The 22,652-nt window shown below is 37.8% G+C and overlaps 1 protein-coding gene across 1 annotated transcript in view; it reads right to left on the bottom strand.

Annotated features, from left to right (window-relative positions):
* Window positions 1-1,032: 1,032 nt before the first annotated feature.
* The window catches only part of FTO (FTO alpha-ketoglutarate dependent dioxygenase), a 220,460-nt gene continuing 198,840 nt past the window's right edge, over window positions 1,033-22,652 (bottom strand). The window contains exon 9 of the mRNA XM_066557245.1: window positions 1,033-1,761. Coding sequence (XP_066413342.1) covers window positions 1,608-1,761 — 154 coding nt within the window. The 3' untranslated portion in view covers window positions 1,033-1,607. The remainder of the gene's footprint in view (window positions 1,762-22,652) is intronic.

Raw genomic sequence — 22,652 nt, 5'->3', positions numbered from 1 at the left:
GAACTTTGCCAGTACAGAAGCTGGTGTGTTCTGGGTGAGCTCAGCCTCAGCAGAGACTTTAAACACCACATTAACACAGGAGTCATATTCATTTCTTGGTGGCAATGTCAAACTCTGAACCTTACTGGCTTCTTTGGTAATACAGCCTGAGTGCTTTTTCACCATAATGATTTTCTGCTTTTTGTGGCAAAGTGGGACACCAGTCCAACCAGTTCAGATAAAATAGCAATTTACCAAAACAAAATTTTCTATCTCATTCAGGAGCACCCTGTATCATCCCACACAGAATTGTTCTTTTTATAGCACATTACTACAAAACATCACAGTTTCCTTTTTCATAGTTTTTGGGTTTGTGCTCATAGATCTCACTTGATGCTGCAATTCCCAACATCACACAATCTAAATCCAGTTTCTCAGAGAGCCAAACAACCTAAATGGAAGGTCTTACTTAGGTCCATCACTTCTTTAGGCAATGTACTGGGAAACCTGACCTCAGAATAGGATTCAGAACATGCAGATACAAAGCAATGGTTAGGAACTGAATTCTGGATTCCAGGGAGCCCAGGATGTACAGATTCACATCAGAAATCTCTCTTAGTAGTACTCTGTTGCCATGAGGCAAAACAGTAATAAAGTCTTGGGATGAATATTAGAATACTCCCACAGAATTCCTCACCGGAAAAAATGCTCTGAGAAGGAGCCACTGCACAAAGGAATATCTCCACCATCTCCTGCCCCTTTGTGTTACTGGACTGAGAATCCACAGCTCTGTTTTGAAGATCTCCAACAGGCTCACCCCAAGCTGGCCTCTCATTAGGATGCCCAGATCATGCAGTCTGCTTTGCCACAGGTGTGAGCTACACCTTGGGTTGCTCAAACCTGCCAGGCCAGAGACAGCTCTAGGCACTCATGGAAGCTGAAATTTAGATACCAAGGCAATGTGTCAAAACTGGCAGAGCTGGGCCTGCTCAGCCTCAAGAAGAGATGGCTGAGAGGGGACAATAATGTCTGTCAGTATCTGCAGGAGGTGTCAGAGGATGGACCAGGCTCTGCTCCTGGTGCCCAGCAATGGGACAGAGGAAGGGGCAGCAATGATGCCCAGGGAGTTCCACCTGGACATGAGCAAGGAGCTCTCTGCTGTGCAGGGCCCGAGCACTGAACAGCCTGGCCAGAGCCTGTGGAGTCTCCCTCCCAGGGAACATTCCAGAACTGTCTGGACACAGCCCTGTGCCTGTGCTCTGGGGAATTCTGCTTGAGCAGGGAGGCTGGACCCGGTGACCCACTGTGGTCCCTCCCAACCTGCCCCATCCTGTGAGTCTGTGATACACAGACATCCCTGGGCTGCAGGGAAATAGAGTGGAGGAGGAGGGAACTAAAGCTGGTGTTCTGGACTTTATGCCTTAAAAAACACACACTTCTGTAAAATTTGGGGGCTGGTCCTTTTTATTATGAGACAGTAACTAAGCTACTGTTTAAAGACTGGTAAAATCTGCATTGACAGACAAACTAACACACAATCAAGAAATCATAAAGCTTAAAAGATTTATGATAACAAAGCTTCTCCCCAGATGACCAGCATCAATAATTCTAGGCTGGAAGGTCACTTGTTATTCTATCCATTGAAGGAGATTTTGTAGATAAGCAATTACTTCTTCTAGATCATATGGCAGAGGCATATTACATTCATCATCATCTGTCCAGAAGGGATGGCATTCTGGTCTCTGGTCCTCTGGCAAGCTCTCTGCTGCGTCTGACTGGCATCTGAAAAGAAAGGTAAGCAGATAAACCACTTAAGTAAAACTGTATCAAGAAACTGAATACTCAGCAAGGATACATTTGAGCATTAATTTAGAGAGAAAGATGATAAAAAAAAGAAATACGACATCTTCTGACACCAAGTGGATTGCACATTTCCAGTGAAGTTGATTTCAGTTGTAGGCTTTGTATTTTCTATAGGGATTTCTCAAAAAGCCAATCACAGAGAAAACTCAGTTAGTGTTCCTTTATATGGTGAATTATTTTTTCATTATCTCAGCTGTTATTTAAAGTATGTGATTAAATCATTATCAGATTTAAATGTTTGCTGGTTTCCAATGTATTACTAGATTATTGAGAAAGATTAAACTGAATTTACTGCATTAAGGTCAGGGGGGATAGATTAAACAACATTAAAGAAGCCAGACTAGCTTTGTAGATTCTGGAGATTTACAAGTGTATCAACCTGCTTAGCACAGAAAAAGGCAATATAAAAAGAGAAAATTCTATAAAGAAAAATGGAAATGGAGGTTAATAACAACTTCCAATGATGAATGGGTGGGCAAAACTTCAATAAAATTAAATTAAGAGGCTAGTGTATGTTAGTCCCCAGAGAAAATGTTTAAATTACAATGTTTTTTATTAAATGGATTATTCATCAATACTAGTGAAGTCTAATTATAATATTAAACTGAACTGCAGCCTGCAGAGGAAAGTTTTTATAAGTGGCAACCATCACATCTCTAAAGATTAGACTAATAAATGCCACATCCAAAACATTGTCACAGCTCAAGGAGGATTTCTCCCCCCCTTTTTCCCCTTCCTCTCAAAAAATTTGCACATTACTGATTAATTAGTTAATATTTACAATGGGGAAAAAAAGAAAAATGCTGAGAATTACCCTAATTTTGGTACATACTGCAGGTCTATATAGCTCTTTAAAGAGATAACAACCAAATTGCAGAAATGTGCTTTTATCTCTTGTATAACATTTTTAAAAATTTGTCTTCCATAAAGCACATAACTTTTTTAAGAACTTTAAAGCTGTTTTAAACATATATCCATCTTTCACCTCAGCAGAATGAACTCCAAGAGTACTGACACACTCAACTTCCTTGTCCACACCACTGACCTTCTGGAAGAGACTGTTGCCAAATGAAAGATGTCTTCTTCTCCTGGGAATTATTAATAGCAGTGTAATCCCCATGAGAAAACATCCTTCAGCTTTACACCCATGTTACTGGGTGGTTAATTGCTGCACCAGCATCCTGGGCACTCAATCCATCGTACATTACACTGCAAGGACAGTATTAACACAGAGCATTCCAATATATCTTCAGCTCTCCACATCAGCCCCTGATAATAGCATCTGTTAACATGCACTAAGTACTATTATGTAGCACATCACTTCATAAATAATAAGATTAGCCGACCTCAGGGCCCTGGGAAGAGTAATGTGTTTAAATGTTCTCATTATTTATTTAAAACAAGAATTAAAGGAACAGAAGCTACTTGTGACAATCCTCTTAGCATAAATATTAAACTGTTTGCATTGATAAGCTGCACTGTACAGAATAACAGAGGATTTGTTTTGCTGGCTGCTTTATAATAGTTGTTATAGCAAATGCAGTTTAGTGTGTGAGTTCTGAGAGGTACTTAACTGATTGTGCCATCATGTTCTGAAGACATTTTCCAAATTATATAAAGGAACAGGAGAAAATTAATATGCAGGGGAAGCTGAAACTAATTACAGCATAACTCTATAAGGCTTCTAAAAGCTTGCTTTATTTTCTGTCTTGGCACAAAATAATACACTCAGTTTGGTGGGTAGTATAAGACATTCCAGTTTAAGCATTTCCATCTTAAAGTGGATAAATTAACCATGTAATGATTATTGCAGATGACAAATCACAAAGCTCAGCCAGCAAATACTGGAGGCATGTTATGTGATCTGCAAAACTCAGCTAATAATAATAATAATAAACATTTTCTCTCTCCCACATCTAATAAAAGTTTTCACTGAGAGAAAAGATATATCAACCTTTAGCTTCCTCAGCATTTCAGAGTCCTCTTTTTACCTTTCATGTCTTTTTTTCCCTTGCTCTCTCACAGAAACAGATTGACCAGCTTCTCCCTCACATGTGGGTGTTTTTGTTGCTGTAAATGTGGTGGCAGTGATGGTGATGCTGTGCCTAGACAGCCCAACAGCCACTGCTTGCTACTTTCCCTTTTCTATATTTGTACCAGCAGAACCTTTGCTGAGAGGTCTCCCCACAACCAAGCACGTGCCGGAGCTTCCAGGAGATCAGGCAGCTGGGGAAGTTTGAACCACAGCATATTCCATGGGAGGGACTAGAGGAATGCAAGTGTGTCAGGTCCTCAGACTTGCTGTGCCAGTCTGGAGACAGAAATGCATCAATGTGCTGTAAAAATACAAAAAAGGGAAAGCACTCCAAGGTCAGTGATGCCATGGTGCTTTCCTCCTTCTGTTGGATTTCTACAGCTTTGCTCCATACTAGCAAGAACAGCAGGGAATGATACATTCTTATAATCTCTCAATCATCTATTTTGACCAAAATTACAGCCCCTGTGCTGGATCTGCTGACATCAAAGACAGCTTAAGTTTTTCATGTTCAAAGCTATGGGGCTGGTTCTAGGCAGTCACTGCTGCACCTGGCAGTTCAATAAGGAATCCATGTGAATAGCTCCCACAATCTGGAACATGGTGAAAAATGTCCTTTCTCACTCAGAACTAGGGTGCAAAAACCAGACCTTTCTAGATGAGCATATAAATTGTTCCTACAATGGTCTTTAATTTGTAGAAGTGGAACAGAGCTGAAGATCTTGCCAAAAGCAGAGCAACATTTTAAACTGAAGCAGAACAATCAAAGGCATCTAAATGATTGCACAGAATGATTTAAAATTCTTTGTATCTGACAGTTAAAATGAGTTAGCAACAATAACTCCTGATTAAAAAAACAAAAAAAGGCTGCAAACATTGAGCTGTGGTGGTAGTGGGAAAGTATGAAGAGTTACAATTGTAAGTTAATGAAAATATTCCATATCAATTTAAAACTGTTATTTGAGTTACTAGAGTCAAAACTCCAAAAGAAAACAGAACTAACCTCTGCATATTATATGTAAAAACTGTATAAAGAGTGGAAATCACACAAACTTTGATATACAGAATAGATTCCTTCAATACTTTATCTGCAGCAGGAGAACAGGAAAACTGCTGTGATATATTTCAGAGCAATTTAGCTGCAACACCTTGACAGTAAGTTTTCAATAACATATTAGAGAAAGAATTGTTTGTTTATAGAATGCACAAAACTCCATGGTCCCTACTTTCTTACTAAAACAATCAAGACTTGTGACAGTTTCAATTTAAAAAGCACATTTTTAGTTACTGTTGAAGAGCATGTTCTCACTACCTCTACCCTCTAAAGTTCTCAGATTTTTCATAACCTTTTTGTCTGTTTTTTACAAGCGGACTTTGCTCATTAATATTTATTAATATTTATTAATATTTATTAATATGTTCAACTAAGTGATGACAAGCATTCATATGACTGTTTGACTATTTGCATAACAGCTGATGATGCTTTCCCTGGAAGGTGGCTGGTATCTCCCTGGGCAGGGGTGCATCCACTGAGACAGACACTTGCCTGGTCATGGTTCCCTGGGCTGCACTGGTTTTTGATGATCAGGGTGTCATCTACATTAGAGGACACTGATCACAATGCTAAAACTAACCAAGCTAGCTAAAGTGTGTGTTAATTATGAGTATGCAAGCAGTCAATAAAAGGTTAATGCAAAAGTCAAGGGATAAATTTATTTCAGTATTGCATCACTCTACTGACTAAATGACTAACATTATGCTTTGTTTTTAATCGATATATTTTACAGTAATGCGTGAGTCATTGATTTGAAAAAATGTCTTTTTTTTCTAACAGTTAAGTTTTGCAACTACTAAGCATCAAGTGTCAATATACTTAAACCACTCTTTCTTTAGACCAGATACCTTTTTGTTCCATTGTCGGGAACAGGAATGCAGAGAAGGCAAGAGGCAGCCTCGGGTTCTGCGTGATTAATGCAAGCGATTAATGCAAATAAGAATTATTACCCAGAAACCTAAATAAGGTACTGTGAATTAGAGTCCCTGGATTCTCTTGCACTGTTTGTCTACTCCACAGAAGTGCAGTCAAATCAGATCAATAGGGGTCAATCAGTGGCTCAGACTGCACAGGCATGCTAGGAGTGAGGAGAGGATATAAACAGCCCTGTTTCTGAGATGGTACTCATTTAGTTACCTGTGCCCAGCAGTTCAAAGACCAATGGAGATGACATGGAAATTCATAGGGTAAGATGAGGAAAATGGGTCTGGCTGATTTCCCCATGCACTGACATGGTCAGAAGGGGAGGATGGGATGTTTGCCCTGCAGGTACAAAAGTGCACACTCACCCATACCTGCTTACTCCAGCACTCCTGGAATTTTATGTTTTATATGGGGAGCTATTTTCTCCCTCTATTCATGCTAGAAAAAAGGTGTTACTGTACTGTTATTCAAAACTTCAGGGTAACTTTTAAAACAATGGCCCAGGCAAAAAAAGCATTTGGATCACTTGACTAAGACAAATACATTCCTGAAACCCAGACTGACATTGCTTAAAACGGCACAGCTCTGCTAACATGGGGGCCTGCTGTTCTGAGTAAGAGGAACAGCAGCAACTTCATTAGACACCATCTTCCACTCTTAAAACTCACAATGACTTTGCACATATGGGTCTGATCAAATATGGGTTATTAATGTTACAACACAGAGCTCTGCTGTGGAACACAAATCCTACTAGTACAGGTACCTGGGACATAGAGATTTGCTTTAGGTTTGGATTTTTTTATACTCATCCCTCAAACAATTACTCCACATGGAAAATTATTGTGTACACCACATGTAGCTACTCTAACCTCAGTGTTAGGATAATCCCACGTCATTTCAAGACACTCTTAGTTGCCAGAGCACATACAAGACAGACAGTACTCCAGCCTGGATCACCTGTATCCAAGGGAAACCAGTCCTATGCTCTCCCAGAGCTTTTTCTGGAGAATTAATACAAGATATGAGATCTACATTAGAAGCTGGAACTTAACTTGCTTATAGTCAAAAAATATTGAAAGCTTGACTTCTGATTTATCTTATTTTAGAAGAAATAGCATATATGGAATCAGTATTTCAGCTGGAGCTCCACCAAAAGTGTTTTGAAGGGTGTTTAGAAAATGGGTTGACTAATGCTCCATCATGACAAAGGGTTAGGGTGGAATACTTTCTGACCTCTTTGCTTAAACTCTGTAAAACATAAGAAAGCTAATAATTAAAAATCCTTCACCTGATATTAACCTTTTTAGTTTGCATCCTAAAGACTATTTTCTGAGAAAACAGAGGATGGAGAAAATACGAATATACTGAAATACCATTTTTATATGACTATATCACCAAGAAAATTTGAATTTTTCATGCCCAAACTGACATTTTGAAAGTTATTGAGTCCAATCTAGAGAAAAGATTTTCTTAGTCTTTTTAATCAACCAATCATAAAATTGCCAACTTTGACAGAAATAGTTTCTTTCAGTTGTTCCCTGCTTGTCCCTCCTGTGACTCTGCACAAGTAAAACCTTCCCAGGTTTACTCTACCTTTTAAGAATAAAAAACCCTCCAAATTAAATCAATATTTGACTCTGCAAACTAGATTTTAGAAGTGCTGGTCCCAAATAGGCAGTGAAATGAAGTGGCCAGATGGAAAGAGAGCAGTGCTTCATTCTTTTGGACATCTAATCCCCAGTGCATTCCCAAGAAGTCTGTCCCATTTACAATAAGTCATTGCTGATGTTCTTTCATGTGCTGTAACTACAGTGTGCCCAGCCATAAATAATGGCTGAAACCAGGACTGCATTTATAGAAGGGACAAAAAGAGTTTGTTTCCAGATAAGAAACTTGAAAAGAGAATGCCAGTTTTAGGAAAGGGATAGAGGCAATATCAGTTAAATATTTATCTAAGAAAAAAAAAAGTATCAGCTGCAGAAAGATGCAAGAACAAATACATTTGCTGGCACATCAGATGATCTCTGTCTGCTTCTTTCAAAGGTTGAGAATAGCTTATGTCACTGCTGCTTTTGGCCCTTGCCACAGAACCAACGTTTACAGTCACTGACTGAAGAGCTTTACCTTCAAAATAAACCATTCCATTGGAAATGAGGACACTGCTGCAACTCCTGAGGCATCACTGGTGACAAAGTGGGACAGCCTGAAAACAGCCACCCTTGTGTGCACTTTGACAAAGTGAATCTATAGCAGAATCCATCTTTAACACTGGCCTGCAGAGTGCATTTTGCTGTTCCACAGAAAAGCAGGGAAGAGATCAATGAACCCGACACTAAACAGGGTGAAACGGCACTTGCATTAGCTTGAAAATGTCAGAGTATCTACTATTACTCAAATTGTAAACCAGGTAAATATGAGAAAAACCCTCCAGATGTTGAAATAACAGCAATCAAAGCACTGGTGGAGTCCAACCAAAAGACTTTTCAAGTGGTGCACCAATGTGCTTCACATGCATTTGTAGAAAGAAGTGAAACTCAAAATAATTAAAAAAAAAAATTTTGCTTTGTCTTAACTGTAAAGAACTTAAAATACTTTTCCCCCCACAATAGTAATTAAAATCTCTCAAAATGTACATCAGTCTTTCTAAACTATTTAGGTCAGAAACTAAGGAAAAGGATAAAGGTTTGTTTCAGCTACAGAGGGGGAATTGTAAAGCCTTGAAATCTCCAAAACATTCCAGCTCTGTGTGTAAAGAATGAAAGAAAAGAGGAAACAAGAACTTCCTTTCTCCAAGACAGTAATCTCTACTGTGGGGTAATTAATAAACCCCACAGTAATTAATAAAAAGAAATCTACCTGACTTGTGATGAGTTTATCAGTGACCTTCCTCACCATGCCCACCAGCTCTCCCCCATAAAGGGCAATACCTAAGGAGATGGCCCTGCAGCACAGAATAGTCCTGGCGTCTATGCATGATGTGAATTTGACTTCCCCAGACACAGCTTTTCCCCTCCTTTGTGTCCAACAGACCCAGAAACTGTCCGTGAGAAAATCAGTGCACCTCCTATTCCCACAGGAGAGTGTCTGTGTGGGGCAGCCTCAATTCCATGTTTGTTTGATTTTTTAATTAAGAAACAACACTACTTGCTATAAAGTGTAGGGGGTAGGGAAATCCCCCAGAGAAACACTGAATAAATAACATGGCATTTGCTGAAAGATGAAGTTTAATCCAATTTAACTTATAGGTCTAAAAATTGTTCCCTTTCAGTCCTGTTTCTCAGATGCTTTTGTTTCCTGTTTTTAGAATAATATGTATACAAGGAATGTATCCTGACTGTATGAGAAGCACGTTTCTACATATTTATATGCACACCCCTTCACACCAATACTTGCAAAAAATCCCATTAGTCCAGAAGAGACAGCATTTAGGAGGAAATTTTCAGCACCACAGACATAGATTTAGTTACATACTTTTCATGATCAGCAATGGGAAGGGAGTTATTCCCACCGTGTTAAGAATATTTGGCTTTGACTTCAAACAACGTACAAATATATCAACCTCAATATAATTTATATTCTCTCAGAAGGAACCTAAAATTCTCTAAGCCTTTGCTGAGACATCTGATGTTCCAGTCCCCTCTGTTGCACTGTATGATAGGCTGTTTTATTTCACTTGCAATCCTTGCTTGCCTATGATTTTTTCAGACAAAGAAACAAAATGTCTGCTATATGCTGAGTATAAACACAGCTGACTTGTTTTCCCCAAAGTATCGATTTTATGCACTTTTAAAATAACTATTTTCATTCTGTTTGCATAATCAGCTGGGGCATTGTTCCTCTACATTTGCAGAAACACAGATGGAATTGCTGATTTGGTGCCTTTGGAGAGATTTTATAGTATTCTCCAGAATCTAAGCTTCTATTAAAATAAGGTTTCAAGCACTTCTGGTTGTGAAGATAGCCTGGACAATGTAATTTGATGCATGGTTATCTTGTTGAGTCCACAACCAGACAGACAGACGCAATAGCACCAAGGGAGCTGTGAATTTCCCCCACTTATTTTACTGGGTGTTTACTTGGGGCCAGATGCTCCCCTCTGTTGTGCAGAACAGCGTTAAATGACAGAAAAAAGAGAGGAAAAGGAAATGGAAATAAAAACCAACAAAGAGGAGAAAAGGAAATCCCCACAGCCCACTTCCCAGGGGGCTACAGATGCCCTCCCTTGCCAGTATTAGACTGCTGGAAGATCTGGGGCTGAGCCATGCACATGGCACATTTTTTTGAAAGACACTGCACTTTCCAAAAGAATGTCATCTGAAAAGTTAATGATGCTTCCAGCATCATTTAATCTTTCATTTTATCTTTTGTACTCTTTATATGTGAAAGTTATCTAGGTAAGCAAAAATATAAACATAGGAACTTTTCAAATTCCACGGAAGGAGGATGGCCTTCCCATTTAATGCCACCTCATTAAAAATAAGCAATCCCTTTTTCCAAAGAACATCAGGATCTAGAGGCTCTGCCCTTCTGCAAGAAAGCTAAAATATTTTCCTTGTTGAATGTATGATTTTCCATAAGGCACCTTTTCATGTTAATAAAAATCAACTGCTGTATGACAAATCCCTGTTATATAAGGAAAGTAAAATCAAAGGAAACATGACTGAAAGCAACTAACAGCAACCACCTTACTTGATCCTTAAATCAGTCTGGAGAGAAAGGGTCTGTATCTTAGCATCAAAGCAATGTAATCCTTCCTGCACCACTCCTGCTGGCTACAAATGCAGCCCACCCCCAAAATCCCCCAACTTCCATCAGGACCAAAGCAAGGGTGACCCACAAGGGGCAGCACTTGGGAGCTGAATGGAACTGCAGACCTCACACATTTGTAGTAACCACTGTGCAAGGACTCCATGTGTGATTTTACACTGAACACTCCTTTGTGCCTGTATGGCTCATAAGGGAGGGTGACACCAAATGGAGATCCTGCCCCAGAAACCACCTGGATTCTCTCAGACTCTTCCTAAGATGCACCACTTGCCTGCTTTGCTCCATTTCAGTGAATCTGCACATTTCAATAGCCAAAAGGAAGCTGTGATAGTTGGATAATAAGCACCAAACAACTCCAATACTCTCTCAAGACTGAAATTAAAATCTTGTTTAAGACTACAACCTGAGGCATAAATACATGTCTGTACACACAGACATCTCTCTCTTTATACATAAATACATATATATAGTCACACACACATATAAGAGGAGCTTATACCACATTTTCTATCAAGAGCTATGGCCTTGAACTCCTAAGAGGCTTAGGAAACAAAGAAACAAACAAAACTAAAGGTTTATTGTGCTGCAGAAAGACATTGTCTTCCCTATGTTGTGCACCTTGGCTGTAGCCTGCAACCAGAATGTTTATAACATATATTGGAACTCCTACTGTAAGAGCAATGCAATCCTGTGGGCTACAACACAGTTTCTTTAGGGTCAACATGAGGTGAAATGGATGCAGGAGGGAACAAATAATAAGGAAATGAGAAAACAGATACCAGAAAGGCAGAGAGGTCCAAGAAGAGTTAGGAGTTTAGGAATAAAAAAAGAAAGGCTCGTGTAACTAATCACATTTCAACCACTGCAGAATTTCTCCATGGCTGCTGCTTTATTCAGTGATATTTTATGGATAAATCACTATAAAAATATGCCACCAAAAAAGAAATTCCAGTGCTGGCAGACAAATAGGCTTGATATCCCAGGAAATGCTACAGTATGTCCAGCCACAAATAAAAATAATATGGCAACAATATGCTCAACAAGCTGCTTCTCTACAAGTGGAGTAAATCTTTCCGACTACTAAGCAAGACATCAGAAATTTTTCTATTACCCTTTGGATTTCAAATAACTGCAAACATTATATAGAGATCTGAAATGTCCTTTTCTACTTTCACTTGTAAGTAATTATCATTGCCCAAATACAATGTGAAGAAATATATTTCTTTACATACTTTCAAGTTCAGCATCACTGTACTTCAAAATTTTTGAATCAAGGTAATTCTGCAATATTTTTTAAGACCAACTAAAATTCCACTACAGACTGAATGATGATTTAAAGACTACAATATGCTTTAGTTTATGGAATATGATTGCATTCAATCAACTTAAACACAAGATAAAGCACATGAATCTGATGCTGGCCTACATTCACAGCCATTATTTTCAGATGTACTAACAAAAAGTGAAAGATTCTGATCTATAACATCCTATCAGTGGACTTGGATTCTCTCAGCACCATGACCACTTATTCACCCTAGTGAGCTCCAAAATGCTACTAGCAGGCAAATCCTAAAATGTCTATGGCAACAAATGCATACAGCTCTTCATCTTACTTCTGCAGTTGAAAGATCTTTCTGACTGCAATATCAATGACTTTAAACCACAGACTAAGACTTTAGACCTTCTGGTGGTGCCAACTCACTTGTTTTATATGCTATGATATATAGTCCTGGCTTTGAGCTCTCTCTATCACTACTGATGCTTTTGATGCTTTGTTCCCTTTTTTACTTTAGGATGGAAAATAACAAATAATGCTGAGTTCTCTTCTTACTCTTGAATTCTTCTGATGTCTATCTTCAGAACTCTTCTAACATCCAATTTATGTCATTCTTTTTCTTTCTTATGCTGTGAATTTGAAACGAAAGGAGGTAACATAATATCGTTAGATCTGTGGGCGACTGAAATGGCCTTCAGAGTAAACTTCAGTTATTCATAAAACTATCTTGCCTCCACAGAAAGTAAAAAATTGCTTCTCAATAGATAATACAACTACTCCTGAAACTCTTCTTGAAGTTATTGCCACAGGAAACAGTCCAATCATAATACAGTTTATGCTGCTAATGCCTTATGAGTAGTTCAGATGGATTATTTTCTTAGTATTTGAAAGGCAAAACTCAAATTCATTTATGTGCTTTCCCTTGACTTATTCTTTACCATGAAATGGCAACAAAACCCAAAGTTTGCTAAGAAGAGAGGTTAACATCTGCTCTGCTGATTGACTTGCAAGGCTACTCATGTTATTTTATCATATAATTCCTCCTAAAACACCACATCAGAATTCCAAAGACCTCTTATGTTAGTTATTTAAAGACCTGATTCTATCTTCTCTCAGTTCTCAGCAAAATGCATAGTCACACATGTAAATCTCATTTAGCTCAGTGGAACTTTCAAATACATTTTGGTTTCAGCACAGGTGAGAAAGCTCCACTGTAGGGGCTGGGAGGTGATCTCTGCATCGCTGCTCAGAGCACAGCCATGCCCACACACAGGATTATCTGCAACCTCTCTTAAGGACCCAATGGAGCCGTCCTATCCCTAACCCAATGCCTCTCTCTGCATTTAGTCTCTAGTCCCTGTGCTGCCATGAACATTCTAACTCATGGACAAAAATTCATGGGCATGTTACCTGAATAATGCTGGACTTCAGTAACCTACCAGAGCAACTTCCAGGGGTTTCTGTAAAGTAACCTACATTGCACAGTCAGATTCCAATTCTGTGGACAATTGGGTAATTTTTTGATGCAAGGAAAGAGAAATATTTTGTTGTTGGGTGCAATTTACTATCCATCCCTCCATATTTTGTGCAAATTAATGAAAAATCAAGATATGTATCACAGAAAGTATCCATTTCACTATGCTCACAAGAGACCTACTGTTTTGTCTTCCTTTGTTCTGTGTCTGCTAAAGAACAGTTACTTAAACTTTATGAAAAGTGGATGATTTTGGCCTTCTATATGTTTTATTTTGTCTAGGAATGTTGTTTTTCAGACACCATTTTTCCTAGCTTATATGTTGCCAGCTGAGCTTCCTCACAACAAACTGCTGATGAAATTTTTTCCCTTCCTGTTACAAGATACATTGCTTCCCTGAGTATGCAACTGACCCAATATCCCTCCTATGCTGTTTGCTATTTCAAATGATATTGTGATCATATCAATCTACTATACAATGTGGTCACCTTTTTCTCTGCTGAAATGCTATTACTCCAGCCTGTCATAATGCCAAGAAATGAATGCAAACTTTAAGGGTTTTGGCAGTTAGAGATGTTGATGTCTGGCCTATGTCGGGCAATTAACTTGGATCAGACTGAAGAATTCTGCAGCCCAATAATGCTGATTTGAATTCTGGAAATTTTAGACTGTTAGAGTGCTACTATCATGACAAGGGAGATGGAATGCTCCTGGGATCTACAGGCTGTGTAGCAGATCATCAAGCAATAGAAAATCTGGTACAGCACTCATTTGACAGATAACATGAATATATAAAGCATGACAATCAGTGCTTTTCTGGAAAATAAATATTGATGGACAAACAAAATGAGAATAACATGGAATAGCCTTGTTTCCAGCCTTTTAGAAGTAGGTTGAAGAAAACACGGAAAAGAGACTGTGGAGACATGTGAAAAACACATGATAATGATTTATTCAATTTCCTTCACTTATCAGATTTAAAACTAATAGATTGAAAGAAAGTATCATATATAGAAGAGCTCTCTTGTCTAGCAGTGGAGGCTGAAATTTAAAAAAGAACCCAGAGAAATTTGAATAGGCCTGTTTTTTACAGTAAAGTCAATCACACGCTGGGAAAAACTGTTAAAGGAACAGAACATTCCTAATTTCTGACATCTTCAAATCAAGAAAAGATTCTTGCCTGGAAACCATGCAGTTACACAGCTAGCACAGGCATAAAGGAACAGTAGCTTGCAGTAGAAGTCAAAACAACTGACATACAAATCCCAAATACAATGATGCTCAAACTTTTATATATCCATTCTTTCATGATCTTACTTTGAATAAGACTTTCAAAGCTCCTTGTAATAGATCTTGCTACAAAATTATACATTCTAAGTGGAAAAGATACTCCAGGAGAATGAAAGAAGACAGAAGAGTTCTCTTTTCAAAGCCCCAAAAGAATCAGTTTAGTCTTTGAACCCAACACCACCATGGAGAGAAAATTCCTTATGCAGGGGAAAAAAGTCTTTTAGGAAGCATCATATTCCCCATTCCCTTGCAGTTGTTATAGACAGGTATAAGTCTAATGTTTAATATACATAGGTTTAACTGAAAAGAGAATTGGCCAAAAGGTAGGTACACACACATAAATTTAATTAATATTACATTTTGTGATGCAATGTATGAAAAAAAATGAAATACATGAATATATAACTAAGCAGCATGTTTATATCTTAATTTACTTATTTTCTCTGAAGATATCATAGAATCACCAAAAATACAAGGTCACATTGGATCAAAGGACATCATCTTGCTTGTTCAGAATGTCATTATGGAAGAAGCAGGAAAAGCAGGTGTATTACAAGTTGTCTTTCCAGCTCTCACAAACAAGCTATTAATGGAGAAAGTCCTTTATGGTACATTACAGGACCAAGGTCACCTGGGAAGCCATAAAGCCTCACTGGCTACACACAAGACCAACTTGATTAGTCCCAGTAACCTTCTGCCCTTGCCAAGGGACTGATGGAAAAAACAGTTTTTCAGGAAGCTCTGACCTGCTGGTCAGACTCTTTAGATGAAGTTACACAGAGGAAGTGCCTGAGATTCACCTGCAGCACCAAGGCACACTCACTGCTGTCTGCTGGAATTACCAGGAGCATCATAATCACATTGATAATCACACATTCTCTAAACCTGAAGACAGTCTAAACTCAGAGTCCATGTCAAGACTTCTGTCAGCTAAAGAGGAGCATAACTTTGGCACAGAAACCAGGGAGGAAGTGTTCTTGGAAATAACCTGTAAATAACATGCCAGACACTTCAAAGCATTGTCTTTACAGTACAGACTAAACCCATGCTTTCAATATATGGCTAAATTACAAACTCTGTGTGTTTTCCCTGTACTGAATCCTCTCTCATATTCCCACGAGAGCACAAAGCAGTTTGACTTATTAAAATACAATTAGCTCACTACTGAAAACAAATTACACATATAATATAAAATGTATTAGAACCCAGTGCAGTTTCCTTCTGTATTATTCCTTCTTTCCTTTGTTATGATTGAGTAATCAACTGCATTAGAAGTTGATGGAATGGTCAATAGAACGGTCACTGCTGGTGACCATTTCACTGCATCAACAACTGATTACTGTAAACTTGCAGACTGCCAGAACCTCATAAGAGGTGATATGGAAAAGAGGGGGGGAATCTCTAGGTTGTAACCAGTTCTTCCACACCAATATTTGGTTTCAGATTCTCTTTATTACATCCCATGTACTAATGAATAATGAGGTTCTTTCTGTATTTACTAAAAGCCCTTTGAAGATATTTTGTTTGTCATGAATCTATGAAAAGCCCTTTGAAATTCTTCCTATGTTGGTCATGATAAAAATATGGTATTTTCACCATAATTCTCCCAGTAGAATTCTACAAATTTAGGCACAAACAATGAATAAATGGATGTGGTTTATTTTGGGGGGTTTATTTGTGAGAAAGAAACAAATACTGAATAATGGGAAGAGAGCACATATCTCCTTTTATGGACTTTCTGTGTAACTTCTGACTGTGTCTTCAAACTTGAATATGATCTGGGGCATCTCATTTAAATTTATGGTGCTGCAGTGCTCTAAGCTGTAAAGAATAAACAGCTCCATATCAATAACTGATTAGAGGATGTTAGTTATGCTTAATTGTTTGCCTTTCTGTTCTTCAAAGCAGTCTGCACTTTAAAGTTCTCCCTGGATGTACCTCTAAAGATAAACCAGCTGTGAGTTCAGGAAATCAGAACCTATATGGAAATGTCATTAATGTTACTTATGGAGTTTATAAATGTTTTATCTGTAATAGTTAAAGCTGTCACCAGAAAGGAAATGCCTTTTTGTACATTCCTATAAATTCTTTTATTTAAAGCCTTATACAATTAATTTAAAGTTCTAATTATATACAAACAAGGGCACTTATTTCAATTTTATTCTAAAACAGTATAAAATTAGGAGAGTTTTTAATTTTGGTAATTAAAAATTTTTATTTCTGAAAATTAGTAATTTTGAGCATTCAAATAAGCATAGATGTAATTTATGAAATGATTCCTCTTATTTCATAACTACTATGGATATAAAAAGGGCTTTTCTTTGACAAAGGTTAGAATAACTGAAGTAATACACACAATTTGCTCTAATTCTCTGCAAAACTGAAGTGAAGCAACAGCTTTATATACATCTCTATGTCTTTTTAAAATAAATTTTTCTATTTCTAAGACAGCTTTCTTGCATTTTTCTCCAAAGTATTTAACTGGGTTTCTTTTAAGGAATTGCTTAAAACCTCTATGCCTAACTTGAAACATACCAAATGTTGTAATTAAAGCATATCAATTGCTCCAGTAGATGGTATTTACCTGTAAGCTCATCTCCTTCATATTTAAATGCTTTCTATGCCCTCATCACTGCTCTATCCAAACACCAAACCCCTTCTGGTGTCACAATAACATGCTCTCAATGCATGAGAAATCAGCACCTGAACTAGTGAAGAAAAAAAAAAATCCTTTGCACACTATGCATACTGAAAAAGGACTTTAGCTCATTTTAAAACATTTATAATGTTTCCACTTATCCACAATCTCTTCTGGTGAGAATGAGCACAGTGACACCACATTGTCTACCACAGCTACTCACAGCCAGGGTTTTGGTTCATAGCATGATGCAAAGAACATTTACAGCAATTGGCCAATCATAAATTCAAATATACCAGTCCAAAGTATTTCTGAGAATTTATCACATATTTTATGTATATGAATCTCTATTTAATATTTTCCATTATACTTTCTATTTGCATTGAAAGGGTCTAATTTCTTCATTAGAAACAAACACTACTGTGACATGTGATCATTTTGCAGGTAATATATAATCATAATTCAGATTTAAATTTCCTAGAAGGGAAGACATGCATAGTCCAAATTTCATGCTACTTCTGCACTGCCTCAATCTAACTGATTTATCTTCAAACATTTATATCAGTTTTACATTAGCATAATTGATAATTCAATGGTCAGTCTTATTTACACCTAAAGAAAGAAGTGAGCCCACAGCATTTCTTTCCATGAGTCAAATACCTTGTCCAAGGATTCAGTAAAAGTTCATACTTTCAACTCCACGTGTGTTTATGCAGATGCATGACATGCACATTTTAAACAGTTATGCAGATGACAAGAACTGATGCCATTTAATCTGGGTTAAGTTTTTAACCCCTCAAAAGGCAAGGACATGTGGACTGTTTAATGCTGTCCCATCAGAGTACAGCATGATCTTGACTTATAAGAAATTTCAATTAGTTATTCATTGCTTTCAGGTACTGTAGCCACTATAGCAATTCCACTTTAATTCCATCTGACTTCAATTGTGTTCAAATTATAGTAAAAAGGAAGAAGACAACAAGCTGTAAATATGAAAAGAGACAGAAAATCATTGAGAATCATGCCTTTATGAATATTTGATGAAGAAAGGTTAGATCTACTGCTGGTAAATTACTAGAAATTATGTCCATCATGTGACTCTGTCAGCAAAGGTTAATACAAATAGGTTTGGATTTAGTTGAGATGACAAGGAGGATTAAAAAAGATTTGTCCTGTCCTTGCTGCAATTAGTTTTTCTCCTATTATTATTGTAACGGAGTTTATTGTTAGGATTATGATAACAGAACTCCCGCTCAATGAAATCATTTTGTTTTTCATAATACTGTGCCACTTTTGCAATAAATTTTTCATCTCTCCTAATCTACCTCTTTATTGTGCATTTGCTGAAGTGGAGATGCAATCATTAACCCATTTCTTGCTGTATTAAGTCTCACTTTGACTGAAGGGGAATTTTGGATGCCTTCCCGTGGGCTGCCCTCCTGCCCTTCTCCACTGCAGAGCAGGGAGGAGGTGGTGATAAGGTGGCACATCACACAAGACCCTTTAGACAAAACTGGTGATGACATCTGATCTTGTCTGCACTAACAGCTCTTCTGAGCTGTGGTGATGGAGAATGGGAAACCTGGAAGCTGTTACTGTACGTGCATGCAGACAATAAAAAAGGAGGAGGTCTCGAAAATCTCACCCTTCCTCTTGCATTATAACCAATTCAAAGCACAAGCTAAAGTAGATTGAAAAATTGATATTTTCTACAGAAAGAAGCTGTTCATAAAACTATCAAGCAACTATGCAAAAGAAATCAGAAGCTTAAGCAAAATTAAGTTTTCTACCAAGATGCATTGCAAATTTTAGCTTACATTGAAATGTTACATTTGGTCCTGTTTGCTCTGTTTATATTGTTTTAAATACAACATTTTGCTCCTCTGGAGTTGGCAGCTTCTTTTTCCTCTTTTCAGTTTGAATATACACTTTTAAGAATCCATGGGTAGAAAAATTTAATTCACCACTTTCACGTCTGATTAAAATAAAACTTTCTGTGTAATTCTTCTGATAAAAACATAAATTAAAACTCCAGAAGTACACAGTATATTTGAAGGGTACAAAGAATTGCTAGAAAGTGTTAAAAGTGGCTAGTAAATGACTAATTGGAATTGGCATGTGCAGCACAATTGATGGCAAGCAGTCATCCTTTGCTGGTGTCCCCTGAGAGTTACAGATACTTCTTCCACACTTAACACCACGTGAAAGAAGGGAATTTAACACATCAGGAAGCTCACTGGATTATCAGAACATCTGATCAATACCATTGACAACAATTCTGTCTAAAAGCATTGGGGCAACCCTAAGTAAGCTATGGGAAAGGCATTCAGGGCCCTTGGCAGTGCATTCCCTCTGACCCAGCATTCCCACCTCGTCCCCAAGGGGCAGCAGGGCTCCCTTTCCCGAGCTCTCCCGTCACTGCTTTCCAGCTGCCTGCTTTCATAAAATGCACCCTTCACAGCAGCCCTGACCCAGCTAAAACCAATCCAAATAAAAACCCAAGAACCCCACTAGCGCCACTCTGAAGCATGAGAAACGGGGATTCAGGTCACACGGATGCAGCCCTGCTGCAGCCACCCTTCTTATCAGCTGCAGAGATTGGAGTCGTGTAAATCTCAGCAACCTCCTCAGCACCGTGGGACTCAGTGGGATACAAATGGCTTCTTCATGTACCAGCCTTGCTCAGAGAGATTTGAGTTACCTGTGGAGCAACTTTCCCACTCCCTGACATACACCTGGTGGTCCTGAAAGACATCGTGACAAATATCCGCTCGCCAGATTTAATGCTCTAAAAAGCACCCAGATTTTATTGCTCCAGTTGAAGTTAACTCTCAAAGACAGAAGACAGGGATGCATGTGTCTCCAAGTACCTCAGGTAGCATTAGGGAAATGAAGTGCAATGGAAAAAAAACCATTAAACTCATAGTATATGCAACATATCAAGTCAGACTGCTGTTCCCATGTACTGATAATGACCACCTATATGAAAAAGAAAAATAGAAAAAGAAAAAAAGAAAAAGAAGAAAAAGAAAAGAAAAACTTGTAAGAAAAGAAAAAATAAACATCTCAAAGCAGAAACGTACCACAGGAGTCATGGATCAGTCTATAAACTTTTAAACATGTTGACTACTATTAAAAAAATTCAGAAAGAAGTACAACAAAGAGAGTCACAGCTCTAAGTTAAAATATGCACAGAACCCCTGGAAAAGAATTGCGTGTCACTGGGCAGGAAAAATGAATTTCTCATATTATCACTGACTTAATTATGTTTTTAGCCCCGACACCAGGCAGTCTGTGAGAATAATTCTATATTGCAAGGCAATCCATAGAGTGAGGGTGATTTTAAGGATATGATCCACATTCCAGAAATGCATCAGTCGCTGAATTTTGTAACTTTTAACTAAAGATGTGAATATTGCTTCATGATTGTCCAATTTGTCACTTTTTCAATGACTACCAAATGATTCCTCAGAGACACAGTTCCTTAACTTAAGTCTATCTTTTAACAGTGGTATCAAAGTAAAAATAAAACAACCTGAGGTCTTCAACTTTAAAGACAACATAATGAGATCAGAGATTCTGCCTGCAAAGAAATTAACTTATGGCTGATTAATGAAAGTAACCTTAAATAGCAGGCATCCTGCCAAGAACAGGATACTATAACAAATGGGTAGGAAATAACAGGCACCTTTCAAGGGGCTAGGGCACAGCAGCCTAGAAATCTGAGCAAGCTGCTTTCAAATTTGATCCCAGCAACCTGGAATGACCAAGTAAGTCATATCTTTTATAATGTCCTTCATAAATTTCCCCCTTCCATGTATTCTGTAATGATGTAGATAATGGATTCAATTAGTTGTTGATAAAAAAGTTACTATATGATAAAAACTCTGCATGTTGTTACAGTAAAAAACCAGAAATAATATTTATTAATAATAAAAAAATCTTCACAGCCCTATGAACCCTAAAGGTCCTCTGCTACACTCATAATTTGCTCTATTTTACATCAGCAGTATGTTTTGTCTATTGCTGTAATTCATTTTAAGTATCTTCAACTCAATTACTATTGGTCCCTGCTCTGTTTGTCTAACATAAGATCAAGGTCCAAAGAGATGATCTTCCAAAAGACACTCCACTGGTCTTTCTGACTTTTATTTGCTACTTCTTCCAGCCTCAAATGTGCTTGGTTTCATGTTCATACAGTTGCTTCTTTACACATCTCCCTCAGGTTGTTATTACATTTTAGTACATCAGCCACTCCCTGGTCCAGCTAAAAAATGCGCCTTAATATTTTATTCCATAGGACTACTGACTTTCCTTTGCCATAAGTCTTGAGTCCTCAACATGATGAAAACCAGTTTGTTTGGGATTTTTTCTGTTTAATTAGCTTTGCCTATGTTAAGCTTGTTTTACCTTGGTTACTGAAACTAAATTGTCTCAGAAAATAAAAGTGAGAGGCTGAACACCATTCCTTGGTGCTGTACTTTCTTCCCCTTAAGGTTAAGGAGACTTACTTACTTCATTTACTTACTTAAGTTAGTAATTAATGTTTCTAGGTGCATAAACTATATAGCATGATTAGCTTGGTCATGCCCCCCTTTAAAAGCTGACCTTCATTTTTCCCATCAAAAAGAGTGAAAGCACAATTGTTGAAATATTTTTGATGGAAAATTTAGGATCAATATAAAATCCAGACATCTAGATCTTGTCAAGCTCAAACCGTTAACAATCCCACAATGTTTGCACAGCCTGGTTCTGAGTCATTCACCAGGCACTCATTGTCAGACATGGGTCTCAACAGAACTGATTCTCTTACACACAGCCTGTGTAAGTAGGCCTCGAATGTTTAGCAATGAAACACATGTAATACAGACATGAGTGTATACATAGAACTATTCAGCACTTCCACAGGAGGATAGAAGCTCTAGCTGCTGTCTGAAATCAGTAAAACTATCCATCACAACAGAAACTGCTAAAAGGTTGTAGGTGATTAGAAATGGATTTTCCTGAAATCAATTAAATCATTTCAATATGGCCAGGTGAGGACAGGAATTTCACCTGTCTGAAGGAATGGACAATGTGTTATTCTACAAATCAGCTGGCTTCACCAGTGGCTGTCAGAAGAACTCAAGAGTTTGATATTGTCAGAGGGGTTATATTCAGCTCTCAAGATTGCTCATGTGTGGCTTTGTATTTGATAGCTGAAGAAGAAACCAGGCAACCATACATTGCTTTTAATGTGCTTTCTTTAAACCTAATGCTGGACACACAAATCTGATACAGCTTGTAATACTATGACATGCTGACAGTGAGCTTTTCCTCATCAATCTTATATTAGCTTCATTGCTTAATTTC

This window comes from Molothrus aeneus, chromosome 11 (genome assembly GCF_037042795.1).
Source record: "Molothrus aeneus isolate 106 chromosome 11, BPBGC_Maene_1.0, whole genome shotgun sequence".
In the NCBI taxonomy this organism is placed as follows: Eukaryota; Metazoa; Chordata; class Aves; order Passeriformes; family Icteridae; genus Molothrus; species Molothrus aeneus.
Note: the sequence above shows the minus strand (reverse complement) of the source record. Positions and strands in the feature narration are given on the sequence as shown.